Below are 19,392 nucleotides of genomic sequence, written 5' to 3'. Positions count from 1 at the left end.
CTCTATAGTGAGGGCTAATGCTTGTACTTTTCATTCATAGGATTCACATTTGAAATGGCAGTATTTCATAGCAGTAGTAGTAGCAGCAACAGCTTTGTTTTTCTTAGTCGTGGCAGCCAGTTAACACTGTACTAGTGGCTTAACAGACCAACACTTAAGTCCTTATTTTTTTGTTTTTGTTTTTGTTTTTAAGTCATTGAAATTATGAGACTATCATTCAAATGGAAGCATTATAGTTCTTCGGAACCATTATGATCTCAAAAGAAAAGGAGAATGATACAGATATTCTGGCTGAGGTGTTTTGAGGTGCATCGAAGTGTTCCAAGCTGTGACTTACCTTAACATGTTCTTGAAGTACCATGGCGTGGATTAAAAGGTATGCTTTTAGAAATCTCCCAGTGACCCAAGGTCATGGATAGAATCAGCACTCATAATTCTGTACTTAGTTATTGCATATTTTGATACTCTAGTATTTAGATTGCAAAAATGATTATGAATTTATAGTAGGTTTTCTTTTGTTACTAAAACTTTATAATTGGCTTTTTTTCCATTTTGAGATAAGGTTATAGGAGATGCAAGGGTAGATATTTTCCATAAGTTTTAATGGTAATGGGCTATAATATCTTTTACGAAATAGTTCAGCCATTATTCAAGTGTTAGTTTGTATGTAATTATCTTTCTGCTTTACATCATAGACTAGCTTTTTTCTGTCATTTCATAGTAGTTTAAATAGGAAACATTTGGTTACATTTTTAGTTGGTTTCTTTGACCAAATAAAAACATTTCTAGGCATTTTTAATACAGTTTTACTCTTTTTAAAGAAATTTTGCTTGGAGGAAAATGATTTTTTTGGGGGGGGGGTCCAGTCGTGGGGCCTGAACTCTGGGCCTGGGCACTGTCCCTCAGCTCTTCAGCTCAAGGCTAGCACTCTACCACTTGAGCCACAGCGCCACTTCCAGCTTTTTTCTTTTTGCTTATGTGGTGCTGAGGAGTCGAACCCAGGGCCTCAGGCATGCAAGGCAAGCGCTCTACCACTGAGCCACCTTCCCAGCCCCAAGGAAAATGATTTTTAAATACAAATATTATGACTTCTTTTCATATATATTCATATATGAATATGTGTTAATCATATACTTATGGTATGTAGTTTTACTGTTATTTGTTAGTAGTAGTAATTTTGGGCTTTATAATACCCACTTAGCCACCAAAAATCTTTTAAGGTTTTTATGTTTATAAAATTGTATTTGTAATGTAAGCAAAAGTATTTGATTATATTTGTACTAGGTGATTGCTACCAAGTTTTTATATTTTAAAGTTTTATTTTAAGTAGTTGTACAGAAGGGTTTCACTTTAACAAGTAAACTTAAAAAAAATGTGTTAGAAGGCTGGGTGCCACGGTGGCTCATGTCTGTAATCCTAGCTACTCAGGAGGCTGAGATCTGAGGATCACAGTTCAAAGCCAGCCTGGCTTTGTGGCTCAAGTGGTAGAGTGTTTGCCTTGAGCTGAAGAGCACAAGGACAGCACCCAGGCCCAGAGTTCAAACCCCATGACTGACCAAAAAAAAAAGTGTTACGAGTGAGACAACCCAGATATAAGTTGAATTTATTAATGTTATAAAGTTCAGAATTCTGTTGTTTTCTTCCTCCTCCTCCTCCTCCTCCTCCTCCTCCTCCTCCTCCTCCTCCTCCTCCTCCTCCTCCTCCCTTCTCCTTCTCCTTCTCCTTCTCTCCTTCTCCTTCTCCTTCTCTCCTTCTCCTTCTCCTTCTTTTTCTTCTTCTGTTCTAATGCTGGCTTTTTTGTTAGTTAATTGGAGATAGAGTCTCACAAACTTTGAACTGTGATCCTCAGATCTCATACCTCCTGATTACAGGCATGAGCCACTAGTGCCTGACAGAATGCTTTATCCTTTAGAAAATGAATGGACATATGTTGGGAAGATAGAGAGGTTAAAGTCATGAGCTGAAAAATTGGCTAGAAATACACCGGTAAAGTCCATTATATTAACCAGGCTACCATATGCCATTAAAACAGTTAAATTTTTAATGGAATTAAAGCTAAGAGAAAAATATTGAATATTAAAATATTATCTTCTAAGTAAGTCAGCAACTACTAGCCATGCAGCCATTCATCTCAACCCAGAATGTTATGTGTGATGACATAATAGATTTTATCCTCCAAAAAAGAGTTCCTCAAACGTAATTATTTCATGATAGCATTCAATGTGTTGTTTACAAGATATATTTCTCTGTATTATACTTAACTACTTCAGATTAATTTTTTTCTGGAGTAGCATTGGGCCTTCATTTATTTTGTTTAAAATTTGCAGAGTATTTTGATACATAGGCAAACTTAGAAACTTCTTTTTTTTTTTTTTGCTGGTCCTGGAGCTTGAACTCTGGGCCTAGGCATTATCCCTGACCTGCTTTTCTCAAAGCTAGTACTTTATCACTTCAGCCATAGCACTACTTCCAGCTTTTTTTGAGTAGTTGATTGGAAATAAGAGTCTTATGGACTTTCCTGCCCTGGCTGGTTTCAAACTGACCTTTAGATCTCTCTCACTGGCACCTGGCTAGAAACAAACTTGGAAGAAGAACATGTTTCATTTTTTTAATATTTTCCGTTTATTTTGTTATCTTGACAGGCTGTGAGAATGGTCTGGAAAAAAGTATAGACTTACATATGAAGTATGTGATAGCATAAGCATGTTATTATATAATTGTATAATATTATATATTTATATTATGTCATAATACAGTTATGAAGGGCTGGGCATGTAGGAACCAAAAATTGATTTGACAGGGATAGTGATGACTATTAAGTGCCAAATCAGGATGCGCCAAGTTTAAGTTTTATTTTACATTTGCCTACTGTGAGTCTTCCTCTTTCTTGTAGTAGAGTGTCTGTCCTCGCAGCTATGCGGGAGGCAAAGTGAGATTGCAATACTAGCTGGCCAAAACCTTGAGCCTCTTTTTGAAAAATAACTAAAACAAAAAGAGGCTCAAGTTATAGAGCATACCTACCTAAGTTCAAACTCCAGTACTGTTGCACATAGGCACACACACTTGCACATGTGCAGTAGTGCAGATATTGATTGAAATATTGTGTGTGTGTGTGTGTGTGTGTGAGAGAGAGAGAGAGAGAGAGAGAGAGAGAGAGCATGAGAAAGAGAGAGAGAGAAGAGAGAGCGAGCGAGAACGAGCACGCAAGCATGAGTGTGAGCTGGTGAGGGTTGAACTCAGGGCTTGGGCTCTGTCCCTGAGCTCTTTTCACTCTCTACCACTTTGAGCCACAGCATTACTTTCAGTTTTCTGGTGGTTAATAAGCCTGAACTGGCTTTGAACTGTGATCCTCAGTTCTCAGCCTCCTGACTAGCTAGGATTATAAGTGTGAGGTAGGTGTGAGGTACCTGCATCCAACTAAAGATTTTGTTGTTGTTGGTGGTGGTCATGGGGCTTGAATTCAGGGCCTGCCTAAGTGCTTCCCTGAGCTTTTTTGTTCAAGAGAAGCGCTCTGCCACTTTGAGCCACAGCACCACTGATGGAAATCGTTTTTGTTTTACCATAGACTTAGGCTTCCTCAGAGATGAAATTAGTGTTAACATGGTGTTTTGCTTGTTAAAATAACCAGGATAGATTCCAGTGTATGGCTTCTAATAACATCACTTTTAAAAGTTCAGCTTCCATGTCTTGTTTTGATTTTTGTTTCATTTTTTTGTATGTGTCTACTTTGTTTGCCTTGGAAAATATATAAAGGTGCATCATTAGTAAGATACTTGTCAAACATTTAAAATATTAAGGTTTCTGTTTTTGTAAAGATTCTGGTGACATTTAAACATTTTTTTTTTTTTTGGAATAGTGTCTATGCCTAGTATAATATCCTTATAACAAGAGATAATTTGTAGATCTATTGCAGATGGTCAGAGTTTCTGATGAGTGTTTTTTTTTTTTTTTGGTCGGTCGTGGGGCCTGAACTCTGGGCCTGGGTGCTGTTCCCAGTGTTTCAGGTCAGTATTAGTGCTCTACCACTTGAGCCACAGCGCCACTTCTGGCCTTTTCTGCTTATGTGGTGCTGAGGAATTGAAGCCAGGGCCTCATGCATGAAAGGCAAGCACACTACCACTGAGCTACCTTCCCTGCCCCCTGAGTGTGTTTTTAAAAAAATATTATTTATTGTTATTTTTACGGTGTTAAACAAAGGGGTTATTTCATAAGTCAGGTTATAAGTACAATTCTTCTTTTCTTCCTTTCTTTTTTTTTTCACTCTGGGCCTGGGTGCTGTCCCTGACCTCTCTCCTTTGTTTAAGGCCAGCACACTGCAACTATAGTGCCACTTCCAGCTTTTTCTGTGATTAATTGGAGATAAGAATCTCAGAGAGATTTTCCTTCCCAGGCTGGCTTTGAGCTTGATCTTCAGATCTCAGCCTCCTTGAAGAGCTAGAATTACAGGTGTGAGCCACCAGTGCCCAGCTGATGAGTACAGTTGTTTTTGGACAATGTCACTCCTTCCTTCATTTTCCTTAGTTTCTCCCTCCTATCTCTGCCCACAAGCTACATAGTTCATTTTTCACATAGTATATATACTGAATACCATGACTACATTTGTTCACTCTTCTTCCCTCCATTTCTGCACCCTCTGGTGAATATTTTTAAATATATAAGGCTTCATAATAGGGCATTGTCAGCATACATATGTTTTAAGATTGTGTCTAATATACAGTTACTTCTTCGCTAAAAAGCAGTAAGAGAATGAAGACTGCTGGTAAATTGTTTCATAGGAACAGAATTTGTGTAATTGTTTTCTAAACTTAGGAGTTGAAAAAAATGCAAGAATCCTTTGGCAAAGAGGATAGCAAAAGATAATAAGCATAATTCATTTGTCTCGGCCAAAGTTCTTGGAAAGGATCAAGAAGGTCTTATTTCCTTCTCTGATATATTCCTTAGAAGTTATATTTTGAATAATAGAAGATAAAGTAATAACCAGTCAGTCATGTGGATTTGGGGTATGGAAGAATTGAATTCCTTTATCATCTTTGCTTCTCCAGGGTCACCCCTCCCTCAACTGCCAGCTGTCCCTTGTCCTTTCCCAGATTTCTAATTCTTGATATTCTTTTCAGTAGCATTGTTTTGTTTTTCATAATTAAGAGCACTAAATACTTCATTCTTTATTTTCCTCTCTCTTCTGGTCCTGGACCTTGAACTCAAGGTCCTGGACCTTGAGTCTCTTTGTGATCAAAGCTAGTTAGTGCTCTACTACTGGAGCTTGGAAATAAGAGTCAGGTAAGAGTCTCATGGACTTTCCCTGCCCAGGCTGGCTTTGCAGTGATCCTCAAATCTCAGTCTCCTGAGTAGCTAGCATTACAGGTGTGAGCAACTGGTGCCCAGCTCATTTTTCTTTTTTTATTAAGTAGTTGTACAAAGGTCATGCTTCTTGTTCAAGGTGATCCCTTCCTTTGTTCTCCCTGATTTTTTTTTTTAATGCTCTTGTACTGGGGTTTGAGTTCAGGGCCCTAGTCCTATCCCTTAGCATTTTTGCTTAGAGCTGGCATTCTACCAATTGAGCCACAGCTCTAATTCTGCCATTCTGGTGGTTAATTAATTAGAGACAAGAGTCTTACAGACTTTCCTGCCCAGGCTGCCTTCAACCCACAATTCTCAGATCTCTGCCTCCTGTGTAGCTAGGATTATAGACATGAGCCACCAGTGCCTGGCAAGAGTACTGATTCTTACTGTATTCCTTTTTTTTTTTTTTTTTGGCGGTTGTGGGGCTTGAACTCTGGGCCTGGGTGCTGTCCCTCAGCTCTTCAGCTCAAGGCAAGCGCTCTACCACTTGAGCTACAGCGCCACTTCCGGTTTTCTGGTGGTTTATTGGAGATAGGAGTCTCATGGTCTCTCCTGCCCAGGCTGGCTTTGAACCGCGATCCTCAGATCTCAGCCTCCTGAGTAGCTAGGATTACAGGCGTGAGCCACCGGCGCCCGGCTTGTATTCCTTTTTAAATAGGATTTTTAGCATACTTTTGATTAAGAAAATCAGAATCCTCCAACCATGATTAGTCTAATTTTTAAAAATATCTTTAAAAAGATGTTTTGCTATCATAATTGTGATGATGAAGGTAAATTACAATATTAAGATGGTAGTAGAAGCTAAATAACTAGGTTGATGAAATGTGTATTAAATTTAGTTTATTAAGATTCCTTTATTGTTGATACTTCTGTGGAAAATTTACTTGTACCTAAGAAATTGTAGTTTGGGTCAGGCAAGGGACAGAAGCAAGTACATAGCATGGATGAAGCCAGGTGTGGTATCTCACCATGCCTGACTTCTGAGCTAAAAGACAAAAACCAAACAAAAATTTTGTGCCAGGTGCCTGTGGCTCATGCCTGTAACCCTAGCTTCTCAGGAGGTTGAGATCTGAGAATCACTGTTCAGAGCCAGCACAGGCAGGAAAGTCTAGATTCATCTCCAGTTAGCCACACAAAACAGCTGGTTAGTAGAGCTGTGGTTCAGGTTGTAGTTGTAGTGTACAAGCCTTGAGCACAAAAACTCAGTGTCCAGGCCCAGAGTTCCAGACACAGGACCTTCAAAAACAAATTTTTTTTTTTTTTTGCCTTGCACAAATGTTTTCAAGACTCCTTCTCAACCCAGAGATGGGTGCAGTAAGATATGCATGTCATCTTAAAGTACTTGGGAGTCTGAGTTTGAAAGGCCTGGATTGATCCCAGGCACAAAAGTGTTGGAGGCTCCATCACAAAAGAGAGAAGCTGAACATTGTAGTATACACATATCAGCCCAACAAGGACAAACAGGAATTATAAAATTGGTGGATCATTCATGGTTCAGATGGTATGCCCATGCATGTTGGCCATTGCTTGTAGATTTAGTTGATTTCTGTATCCCTGGCCTTCAGTATGTATTTGTCCAATGAATTCACCTTTTTTTGGTGCCAGTGTTGGGGCTTGAACTCAGAGCTTGTCATGGCCTTTTCATTCATGGTTAGTGTTCTACTACTCCTTGCCTCCAGTTTTTGTTGGTTATTTGAAGGTTACAAAGCTCTTGTATCTGCAGATTGGCATGGAACTTCAATCCTCAACATCTCAGCCTTCTTAGAAGATAGGATTACAAGCATGAACCACTAGCACTAGTCTTTTCTTTTTCTTTTTTGGATCCAGTCGTGGGGCCTGAACTCTGGGCCTGGGCGCTGTCCCTCAGCTCTTCAGCTCAAGGCTAGCGCTCTACCACTTGAGCCACAGCGCCACTTCCAGCTTTTTTCTTTTTGCTTATGTGGTGCTGAGGAATCAAACCCAGGGTCTCAGGCATGCAAGGCAAGTGCTCTACCACTGAGCCACCTTCCCAGCCCTAGCACCAGTCTTTAAATGCACTTTTAATTAAATACTATTTTGCCATGGTATAAGACGCCATTTTCAACCTCTTAATTTACAAATATAGAGAATGACTAGATACACAATCTTATTTTGAAATGTCTTAGTTTCTTATTTGTCATTACTGAATTGGAGATTGATAGCTCTTGCAAAGATAGAGAACCTTTTTTCAGTCAAAGGCCATTTGTAACATTTTTTACAGAGTATACAAAATTATCATCACACAGGTAGATAGCTTTAGTTAGTCAAGAACAAGGGTATGTGTCTGTCCTATCATGTACCAGTGATTTTGGGGGCTTAAAATGAGTGAAGGCTGAAAAGTCTGTGTTATGTATACATTGACCTTTTTTTTTGGGGGGGGGTCCGGTCGTGGGGCCTGAGCGCTGTCCCTCAGCTCTTCATCTCAAGGCTAGCGCTCTACCACTTGAGCCACAGTAACACTTCTGGCTTTTTTCTTTTTGCTTATGTGGTGCTGAGGAATTGAACCCAGGGCCTCAGGCATGCAAGGCAAGTGCTCTACCTCTGAGCCAACTTCCCAGCCCTATACATTGACCTTTAATGAGAATTGTGCTTAAGGTGTTTCTCTACCCAGTGTTTCCCATTCATTAACCCTTGCTTCATGAGCTCACCCACATTCCCATTTCACAGATATGGATTCTAAAGCTATAGGATAGCTGAAAGCACAGAAGGGTGAGCATGGCATATACATATATGTGTTTAATTTGGTTTTGATTAAGACCTGGAACTGTTTAGAAGTAGTTTACATAATAATTTACAGTGAGTAGGGAAAGGCCAATTGTGATCTATGCTCATATTCCACAGAAAAAAAGTTCTGTATTCCAATGAAAGCATTTCTGTACTTGGGATTGACCAGATTTGATTTGCTAGGCAGTGGACAATTGCCCTTTTATGGCTTCTAGATCCTTCATTGCTCTTTTGTTTCTTTTTGCCTTGGTGGCTCTGACACTCCCTCAAGCAAGCTTTCTTAAACTCGTGTTGTTGTTCTCTTGGCTCCAGTTTTGTCTCCTTCCTTTACTCTCTGTCCCTTCTTTGTACTGCCCAGCTCCTTTCTGTCCTTTCCCCTCCTTCCTCCCTCATTACTTGCAACTTGAACAAACAAAAGAATTCTCTCTGTATTCTGCCTATAAAAGAACAATAATGTGAACCTTGAATAAGGTCAACTTTTGAGTCATAGAACCAGGCAGGTCAAGTGAGAAGTGAAAGACAAACGAGGGTCAATGAGGAGGATGCTATGAAAATACAATAAATCTTAGATCCTTGGAGGCTGTCCAGATTTAAAAGAGCTGACCCAGGACAAGTAGTATTTCTGTTTCAGAATAAAGACCTTATTGGTCTCCTGTTACTTACTACAGGCTGTGTTCACAGTGAAAACCTACCCCATACACATCTCAGCCCGGACCCTGTGCTTGGTCTGTATTAATAGAGTTATAATATAGTGGTCAGAACAATAGAATTAAGTCTTGAAAGCTATCAGAACCAAACTAACATTGGTGAATGTCTTAGTCCATTTTGTTCCACTGTAACAGAATACCATAGGCTGTGTCATTTATGGAAAAAAGTTTATTTTTTTTATAATACATAGGCTGAGAGGTCCAAGATGTTACCATTATATCTGGTAGATCTATCACTTCTTCTTTCCCTCCCTCTGCTCCCTCCCTCCCTTCCTGTCCACCTCCCCTTCTCTCTCTTAAAATAGAAATTTATTTAATGCTGGCACTAAATTCATAGCTTTGCACTCTAGCTTTCTTTCTTGCTCATGGCTGCTGTTCTACCACGTGGGCCATGCTATCACTCTGCCTGGTAGATCTTTCTGCATCAAAACCCATGCTATACATCCCTGTGTAAAAAGTTGCCTGTATTGGAGGGTAAGAGGTGGTCAAACACGATATGACAATAATCCAATCCCATAGTTACATTAATCCACCCATGAGCATAGAGCCATTGTGACCTAAGCACCTCCCAACACTGTCAAAATGGGAATTACATTATGTGTGAAGTTTGGAGGATACATTCAAACCAAAATATAAAAGAACTTTTACTGCATTCTTCCTGTAAAAGAGCAATAAATAATGTGAATCTTGAATAAGGTCAACTTTGGAGTCACAGAACCAGGCAGGTCAAGTGAGAAGTGAGAGTTAAAAATTCAGTGAACAAAGGGACTGGTGATTGTCAGTGGGTTAGGGGAAAAGTGGGTTTGGGGTAAGATTGCTTCTAATGAGATCTTGCCCTTCAACCTCTGTTCCTTTGTATGGTTTATCTCTTCTCAGAGCTCTTTGGCACCTGGGCTTACTCTTTTGGTCTAAGCAGGACATGAAGACAGACTGACAGTTTCTAATGGCTTAAATGCACTTTTGAAGAAAGTCTGTAAGCTCTGAATTGTAGTTAAATTTACTTCTTCTGATTGTTTTTGGACTTTATTATCACAGATGTACATTTATTCACTACCAACATGATAACAAAAGAGCATAGTTTCCAATTTATAATGAATGTATTGGAGTTTTAACATGCAAGCAAAATGTAATTTTCCTAATTGATGTACAGATATTACATGAAATATTTGGAAGTCTCTTTCATGTTTGGATCATAAGAATTGTTATAATTTCATTTTACCTCTTGAATATTTTCTCTTTTTAACTCAAGGTATCTATACTATTCTCTTTTACATGTTTTTTTTTTTTTTTTTTTTTTTTTTTAAACGTGGCTTGGCTTTGAGGGATTTTTTTTTTTTTTTTTTTTTTTTGGTCAGTTGGCCTCGGCACTGTCCCTCCACTCAAGGCTCAAGGCTCAAGGCTAGTGTTCTAGCACTTGAGCCACAGCTCCACTTCTGGATTTTTCTGCGTACGTGGTACTGAGGAATCAAACCCAGGGCCTCATGCATGCAAGGCAAGCACTTTACCACTGAGCCACCTTCCCAGCCCTTTTTTACATGTTTTTAAAAATGAGTGTATCACCACTTTTCCCCCCATAATGACAGGCTACTTGGAAATAACTTAATTCAAAGGGGCCACTGGCTCATGGCTGTAATCCTAGCTACTCAGGAGGCTGAGCTCTGAGGATGTGGTTTGAAGCCAGCCCAGGCAGGAAGTCTATGATACTCTTATCTCCAGGTAACAACCAAAAGGCCGGAAGTAGACTTTGACTCAAGCGGTAGAGTGCTAACCTTGAGCAAAAAAGCTCAGGGGCCATACTCAGTCCCAGTATTAGTACACATGTGTGCTAGCACATACGTGTGCACACATGCTTCTTTGTGAAAAAATTTTTAGCCGGGCGCCAGTGGCTCACACCTGTAATCCTAGCTACTCAGGAGGCTGAGATCTGAGGATCACGGTTCAAAGCCAGCCTGGGCAGGAAAGTGTGAGACTCTTATCTCCAATAAACCACTCAAATCAGAAATGGCACTGTGGCTCAAGTGGTAGAGTGCTCTCCTTGAGCTGAAGAGCTGAGGGACAGCGCCCAAGCCCAGAGTTTAAGCCCCCCAACCGACAAAAAAATTTTTTTTTTTCTTGTAAAGATGCTGTACAAAGAGGTTACAGTGACATCAGTAAGGTAATGAGTTCATTTCTTGTTAGGTATTGTTATTCCCTCCTTTGTTTTTCTCCCACTAGCCCTTCCTTCCCCTACCTCCCTCACTCCCTCCTTCCCCCCAAAGTTGTAAGGTTCATTTCCAACATAGTGTTTTGTGAGTATCATTGTTGCAATGGGTCATCCTGTGTCCTTATTTCAGCATATTGTTCTTATAAATTTGAATCATAGTCTTTCCTTTGTACATTTGGCCTTATGTTATCTCCATAAATACTCCGGTGTATCTGTTGTTTTAAAAGGAAAATAATGACAGATCCACTGATGAATTTAAATATAAATGCCTCTCAACAACATAGGGATCATCTTGTGGTTAACCCTACATATTAAGTTGAAAAAACCTCAAGTTGGAAGTGATTTTAGCTAGAGGCTGGTGGCTTATACCTGTAATCCTCGATATACTCCAGAGACTTGAGATCTGGAAGATTACTGCTGTAAACCAGTGGGGCGGAAAAGTCTGTGAGTCTTTATCTCCAAAGTAACCAGACAATGCTACAAACCTGGCAAGCAAGCCAGCCTGAGACCTTCTAAGTTCAAACATTAGTACCTTTTTTTTTTTTTTTTTGCCAGTTCTGGGGCTTGAACTCACGGCCTGCCCACTGTCCCTGAGCTTTTGCTCAAGGCTAGCACTCTACCACTTGAGCCACAATGTCACTTCCAGCTTTTTCTGCTTATGTGGTACTGAGGAATCAAATCGAGGGTTTCATGCATGCTAAGCAAGTGTACAGTGAGTACACTGTAAAGTCTTGGTTGGTTAGTCTCATGATCCCATAAGCTAACTAGAAGCTGTAGTTTACAGACACTGCCCAGGATCTCAAGAGAATATTACAGTATATTGCTAGCTAGAGAAAAGAAGAATGAGTCATTATACAGTTGGAAAAAAAAAGCTCACATTGGACTATTATAAGCTGGGGACTACCTTACATTAAACTTTATAGCAGTATCATAGCTGCTTAAAAAGAGGCTGAGATCTGAGGGTCGCAGTTTTAAGCCCTAGCAGGAAAGCCAGGAACCCTCCCCCCTCCCACCCCCCACTCCCGCAAAAACAAAACAAAAAAAAAAGGACCAGAAATGGAGCTGTAGCTCAAGTGGTAGAGCACTAGCCTTGAGCACAAAAAACTGGACAACATCCAGGACCAGAGTTTAAGCCCCAGATCTGACAGAATAATAAAGATAAAAATAAATTGACCAGTCATAATTTGGTGGAAGCAAGGAGTGAAAAAAAACTTGATTAAACTAAGTCTATGCAGATTCATAGTCTTTTTCAATTAAAAATGTGCTTCAATATTGTGATTTATGATTACAAACACTAAAGTCAGGAGACTATGACAGTCCTTACTACAATTTTAAGTCTTGTGTGCGGTAGTCAGTTCTGGAGGTTATTGCCAAATTTATAATAGTTACATGTGCTTATACATGTGTCTGTGTATATTATGCAACAAAGTATGGTTCCTGGATTGTGTTCTTATATCTTTAGAAAGTGGGTTTTCACTTTCTACTAAGCAAAAATATTTAATTTTTACCTTTTCAAACCTTATTGAATAGTTGAACAGTTGGGAAGATTTATAAAAGGTTTCTTTTCAGATTTTTTTTTGACAACCTCCCATAGCAACCCAGATCTAGGCTATGTCACAGAAAGTTTTAGAGTCCTTTTTTTTCCCTAGCATAAAAGTTCATGTCTGTCATCCTGTTCACATTTGAGTGACCAGAAGAGAACTTGAGGTACAATTCTATTTTGAATGTAAAAATTCTACCTGGGAGTAGATTGTATGGAAAATCATAAACATGAAACTCCAAGTTACATTTCAAACCAAGGTTCCCAGTATGTGTGAGCTTGGACAGGGTAGTTGCCAAGCAGGTTTCTTCTCTGATTAGGGAATAATAATACCTAATAAGATTGGTGGGGGTAGAGGCAAGCTTTCCTTGCAAAGTTTACTCTATAATGCCTGTCTCCTATCTGCTGTATAGATAGGGACTGTATTTCTTGTTTGTTGCTGTGGTATTCCATGTCAAGTGCCTGATATCGTAACTACTAAACAGCCACATAAATGAGGGTGGAATGATTAAAGTGAAAAAAGGAACTAGAACCTGGCAGGCAAATACATTAACACCATTCTATACTCTCTTTGTATCAGTTTCAGGTGAAATAGGCAAAGGAAGCCAGTTTTTAAAATAATCAATTGAAATATTCTGAATTCTTGCATGTTTACACAACACTGAATAGTTAATGAGTTTTACTTTAAAAATATGCTATGTGGGGCTAGGAAGGTAGCTCAGTAGTAGAGTGCTTGTCTCGCATGCATGAGGCTCTGGGTTCAGTTCCTCAGTACCACATAAGCAGAAAAAAACAGAATTGGCACTGTGGCTCAAGTGGTAGAGTGCTAGCCTGAGCTGAGGGACAGTGCCCAGGCCCAGAGTTCAAGCCCCATTACCAACTCCTCCCCCATCCCCCCAAAAAAATATGGTTTGCCAAAGAAAGAACCACAATTGGTCCTCATTTTCTGCCTAGTAATATGAATGAGAGAAGATTGTTAGAATGGCTGGACTCAGATTTAGATGGAAAAGAGGACCAATGGTATCAGGACTTAAATTTAACTTACTATTTGACTATTCTTGTAATATTTCATTTAATATAAAATACATATCCTGCAATGCTAGAGCTGAGGACTAGAAATGCCAGCTTCTAAACTTCCATGTTAAAAGGAAATTTGAGGACAATAGGAATTAAGTTCAGGAAAGGACTTTGTTTACCCTCAGTCTAAGCAAGCATTAAAAGCCTTAACGTTTTGTAAGCACATGTACATGTATACGCATATACATTTCTAAATTAAAATAATATACCTTATGGAAATTATATAGGTGCAATAGAACTTATTTTCACAAAGTAAGTATTCATACGTGACTATCACAGAAACTAGCTCTCTCCAGAGGCCTTTCTTAGCCACTTTTTTCGTTGGCTTGAGCTCAGGGCCTGGGTGTTCTTCCTGTGCTTTTTTGCTCAAGGCTAGTGCTCTACCACTTTGAACCACAACTCCACTTCCAGTTTTCTGGTGGTTATTTGGAGCTAACAGTCTCACACTCTTCCTGCTGGGTTGGCTTTGGACCATAATCATCAGATCTCAGCCTCCTGAATAGTTAAAATTACAGGTATGAGCTACCAGCACCTAGCTCTTAGCCACTTCTTGAAGATAACCATGTTCTGTGTAACAGCAAATATTTTTGCCCATTTTGATTTTTATTAAATAATCATGTAACTTATTGCCTTTTAAACCTGTCCTCTTTGGAATTTTATCACTACTAACAACCTAGACTCAACAACATATACTTTAAACTGTTAAGAGTGGTCTAGCATTATTGATATTCTTTCGTACTTTTGTTAAGGGAAAATTCTGGATCTTTATGAACTGTCTAATCAGATGTATTTTTGCCTACAAAACTTGGATTATTTGTTCACTTTTATGCTCTTCATTTAAAGCTACTTTTCTATATTTTAATGAAAATACTAACATTCAGAAAGAGATATTCATTGCTTATAAATTATGAACTCATAGACAGTGTCATTACTTGCATTTAATTTTGAACAGGGTCCTAAGATTTTTATTACCAAAATTAATAATCTTGTGGAACACCACAAATATGGTATAGAAATCATAATTCAAATAAACTTCCACATTCTATAAGTGTTTATGAACAAATCACATAGCTGTTTATAAATCAACCCCTTGGTTCTTTATTCAAGTGCCATTCTTTCATGTTTCAAGATAGTCATACTTTCCTATTTGAGGAAATAAGAGGCTAGCACATGACCATAGATTTTGCACATACTCTGTTTCTACTAACACCAGAGTTCCTTTATATAGATTTTTTGTTTGTTTGTTTGCTTGTTTTAGTTGTGGGGCTTGAACTCTGGGCCTGGGTGCTATCCCTCAGCTCTTCAGCTCAAGGCTAGCACTCTACCACTTGAGCCACAGAGCTACTTCTGGTTTTCTGGTGGTTTATTGGAGATAAGAGTCTCATGGACTTTCCTGCTCAGACTGGCTTTGAACCATGATCCTCAGATCTCCTGAGTAGCTAGAATTGCAGGCGTGAGCCACTGGCGCCCAGCTTCTTTATATGGTTCTTTTAATTTAAACTTTCATAAGTAAAAAGGGTAATTACTAAGATGTATTGAGCATTTTACTATGTTCCAGGTACTGTTCTATATGTTTTCTGTGTATTAATTACCACATTTAATTCTCTTGACAACCACTGTGTCCTTTTCATTGAAAAGGAAACTGAGATCTAGGGAGGTATGGGACTAACTTTAGACTTATACAAATGAATGCCAAGTTATAAATTTGACCTAAGCTAGTCTCCTTGCTGTTATGATTCCAACCTGAATCATTCTTCTAATGCTTTTCTTCTCCCCTGCTTCCAACCTGCATAATGGCCACAGTGTGTGCCAGCCCTATTTACTTACCATGTTTCTCCTTTAACAGGACCTTACTCTGTGGGCATGTTATCAAAATTCGACTTTTTCAGCTCAGCTTGCTACTTAATTTGTGACTTTGGCCTTTCATACCTTTAAGATGATGTAGACTTTGTAGAATTGTCTTACTATGATTAAGTAAGGCATTATATAAAAAATGTATAGCTAATGCCTGACACAGTGAACACTGAAAACCCTGTACTACCTCCTGAGCTGAGAGGTTTTTGTTCCTCTGTGTTGCTAAAAGACTAGGTGTGGCAGTGACCCATTGTCCTCAGTACATCTGTGTGGCATGGGCTCACTGTGGATATGAGGCCTGTTCACATAGTGTACTATGTTTACGCGTGTTATTTCTCTATGTAGATAATTGCTGGAGGAATCCTTGTGTTTTTTTAAGGGTGAAGTCAAGTCCTAAGGGAGAATTCATAGTACTAACAGCTTACTTAAGTTGTTTTTTTTTTTTTCCTCCAGGAAATTTGGTGAGCGCCCTCCACCCAAACGACTCACAAGGTAAGTGTTTATATTATCCTATTACACGAACATTTCATGTATATGTAGTTCCTGCCATTTTAGAAACTATATTAGGTGCTTTTAATAATCATTCAAATACTGTTCTATAGCTTGTAAGCTTATTCTTTTTTTTTTTTAATTGTATGTTTTTTGTCTTTTCTTTTTTGGTACTGGGTATGGAACCCAGGATATTTTGCCACTGAGCTGCTACCTCCCAACCCTATAAGCTTATTTGTGTCCTCACTTACCTTCATTTTCCCATCTAAAAAATAAAACAAAAGAACACAGGAAATAAAAATATACTTCAAAAGGGAAAAAATAAAACCTTTCTGAAAATTAGTTTTTAAAGATTTAAAGTATTTAAAGATTTAAAGGGACAGATTATAAAAAAAGCTTCCTGTGAGTAGCTGTACTTACCTAATTACAGTTTTTTGATTACAGACAAGACATGAAAGAAATAATGGTTTTTGAAAATATTCCTCCCCCTAGGTTGAAATTTGGTTTCATGATTTTTATGCTGGTGCCCCAGCACTTGAGCCATACCTCCAGCCCAGTTTGTTTTGCTGATTATGTTTGAGATAAGGTCTTACCTCCTAGCTGGGTACGGCCCTAAGCCAAGATCTGCCTACTTTAGATAATGTTTTTTGTAGTTTCTGGGATCACAGGCAATCACCATCATGTCTACTTCCCTCCATGGAGATAGTCTCTTGGACTTTTGTCTTTTGGCCTTTTCTGTCCTTGAAGACCTGGAATTGCAAACATTCCCCCTTCCCCCTCCCTTGCCATTCTCAGCAAACTTCCTAGTACCTTAGGATAATGGGTGCTTGACATATCTAGGTGTGGTGTAGAAGAGGTTTTGAGAACTTTCCTGCCCTGGCTGGCCTCAAATGGTGAGTCTCCCATTCTCAGCCTTCCAAATAAGCAAAAGCCAATGGTACCCAGCTCTGAACAGAATTTTAGTGAACAGTACTTTCACCTATTTTAAAATAAATGTAAGATTATCCTAGCTACTCAGATGGCTGAGATAGAAAATTTGTAGTTTGAAGCCTACCCTGAGACTCTTTATCTCCAATTAAAGTTCTCAAGTGGTAGAGCACAAAAAAGCTCAGGGATAGCACTTAGGCCCTGAATTTAGCCCTAGGACCGGCACAAATACACACAGACATATAAAATAAAAGATACAAACATTACACTATGTTCTAATTATATAATTATATTTAACTTTTATAGGATATATTTTCATTACATTTTAAACTATTAATCTTAAAAAATGGTAAAGGGGCTGGGAAGGTGGCTTAGTGGTAGAACGCTTGCCTTGCATTCATGAGGCCCTGGGTTCGATTCCTGAGCACCACATAAGCAGAAAAAAAAAGCCAGAAGTGACGCTGTGGCTCAAGTGATAGAGCGCTAGCCTTGAGCTGAAGAGCTGAGAGACTGCGCCCAGGCCCAGAGTTCAGGCCCCACGACCAGACCCCCCCCCCCAATTTATTTTATTTATTTATTTATTTATTTATTTATTTATTTGGTCGGTCATGGGACTTGAACTGAGGGACAGTTCCTCAGCTCTTTAGCTCAAGGCTAGTGCTCTACCATTTGAGTCATAGCACAACTTCTGGATTTTTCTGTTTATGTGGTACTGAGGAATTGAACCCAGGGCCTCATGCATGGGAGGCAAGCACTTTACCACTGAGCCACCTTTCCAGTCCCTAAGTTAGAAATTTAAAAGTCATAGTTGTAGAGAATTCTGCATTGTCAATATTAGTTTTGTGCCAATACTAAGGCTTCAACTCAGGGCCTCTTGCTCTCCTTCAGCTTTTTGCTCATATCTGGTGCTTAACCACATGAGCCACACCTCTAGTTTGGAGTTATTTGGAGATAAGGGGTCTTTTGATTTGTTTGCCCAGGTTGGGTCCTAATGGAGATCCTCAAATCTCAGTCTCGTTAGTTTGAATTATAGGTATATAGGCATGAGCTACCTACACCCAGCTAGTTTTTTTTTTTTAAATCTCTGAAGAAAACTATTTGAATAGAGATGTGTATGTTAGTCTATCTAAGCTGTACTCTTAACCCCACTTATGTTCTGTCTTTTATCTTAATAATTTGTTTTTGTGAGTTTGCATTTTTCATTTTCTTTACACCATTCTTGACTTACTGTTTCATATTCATGGCTCTTCAGGTTATTTCCAAATTAATATTATAAAAAGAGCAGTTGTATTTATAGAATGATAAATACCTGACAGAAGATCATAGGAGGCAGTTTTAACGGATCCCCTGCTAGGCAAAATGATGTACTGGATTAATACCTGAGGCATCCAGTGACAGCTTAGAAGTCTGTATATATAGGTTGAACATGCCTAATAAAAGAATCTGAGGGCTGGGAATATGGCTTAGTGGTAAAGTGCTGGCCTAGCATGCATAAAGCCCTGGGTTCAGTTCCTCAGTACCACATAAGCAGCAAAAGCCAGAAGTGGTGCTGTGGCTCAAGTGGTAGAATGCTATCCTTGAGCAAAAGAAGCTCGCTCAGGGTACAGGGCTGGGAATGTGGCTTAGCGGTAAAGTACTTGCCTAACATGCATGAAGCCCTGGGTTTGATTCCTCAGTACCACATAAACAGAAAAAGCCAGTGGTGTGGTGTTGTGGCTCAAGTGGTAGAGTGTTAGCCTTGAGCAAAAAGCAGCTCTGGGACAGTGTTCAGGCCCTGGGTTTAAGCCCCAGGACTGGCCAAAAGAAAGAAAGCAAGCGCTCAGGGACAGTGCACAGGCCCTGAGTTCAAGCCCCAGGACTGGCCAAAAAAAAAAAAAAAAGATCTGAAATGCTTTAAAAACATAAACTTTTTGATTGTTGCATGATGCTCATAAAATTTCAGATTTTGGAGTTCCCCAAATTTAGCATGTCTTAGCATTAAAAGTCAGCAAATATTCCGAAATCCAAAATATTCCTATACTTGAAGTACTTCTGGTCCCAGGCATGTCAGAAAAGTGATATTTGACAGACAGTAATCTCTGTATAGATAGATACCTTTCCTTAGGGAAGTATGCCACCTGGTGAATGTAGGAGTTTGGAATGATGAAATCACTATTTGGCAATTACATGGTAATTATTTCAGGCAAAATGCACTAGTGGTTGTTTAAGTACTATACTAAAATTAGTCTTAAAATGAGTCTTCACAAAGTATAAAAGAATTGTCATATGATCATTCAGAAACCTGGCAGCGTGATCTAAACTTTATCTCACCTGTAAGACCTAAGTAGCCTCCAGTTGTGTTGTTGTTGGGTTTTTTTTTCTGTTGGTTGTGGGGCTTGAACTCTGGGCCTGAGCGCTGTCCCTCAGCTCTTCAGCTCAAGGCTAGCCCTCTACCACTTGAGCTACAGTGCTACTTCCAGTTTTCTGGTGGTTTATTGGAGATAAGAGTTGCACAGACAGATCTCAGCCTTCTG

The 19,392-nt window shown here is 39.2% G+C and overlaps 1 protein-coding gene across 4 annotated transcripts in view; it reads left to right on the top strand.

The window, feature by feature from the left end:
• Rbpj (recombination signal binding protein for immunoglobulin kappa J region) overlaps positions 1 to 19,392 on the top strand; it is a 200,109-nt gene that overhangs the window by 147,663 nt on the left and 33,054 nt on the right. For 2 of the 4 annotated variants that reach the window (XM_070012808.1, XM_070012807.1), the window contains exons 2-3: positions 194 to 376; positions 15,917 to 15,955. In XM_070012808.1, the coding sequence (XP_069868909.1) occupies positions 360 to 376; positions 15,917 to 15,955 (56 nt within the window). In that variant the 5' untranslated portion in view covers positions 194 to 359. The remainder of the gene's footprint in view (positions 1 to 193; positions 377 to 15,916; positions 15,956 to 19,392) is intronic. The other 2 variants (XM_070012809.1, XM_070012806.1) reach the window with 1 other exon arrangement.

Source organism: Dipodomys merriami, unplaced genomic scaffold (genome assembly GCF_024711535.1).
Source record: "Dipodomys merriami isolate MVZ:Mamm:240054 unplaced genomic scaffold, mDipMer1.0.p SCAF_9, whole genome shotgun sequence".
In the NCBI taxonomy this organism is placed as follows: domain Eukaryota; kingdom Metazoa; phylum Chordata; class Mammalia; order Rodentia; family Heteromyidae; genus Dipodomys; species Dipodomys merriami.
Note: the sequence above shows the minus strand (reverse complement) of the source record. Positions and strands in the feature narration are given on the sequence as shown.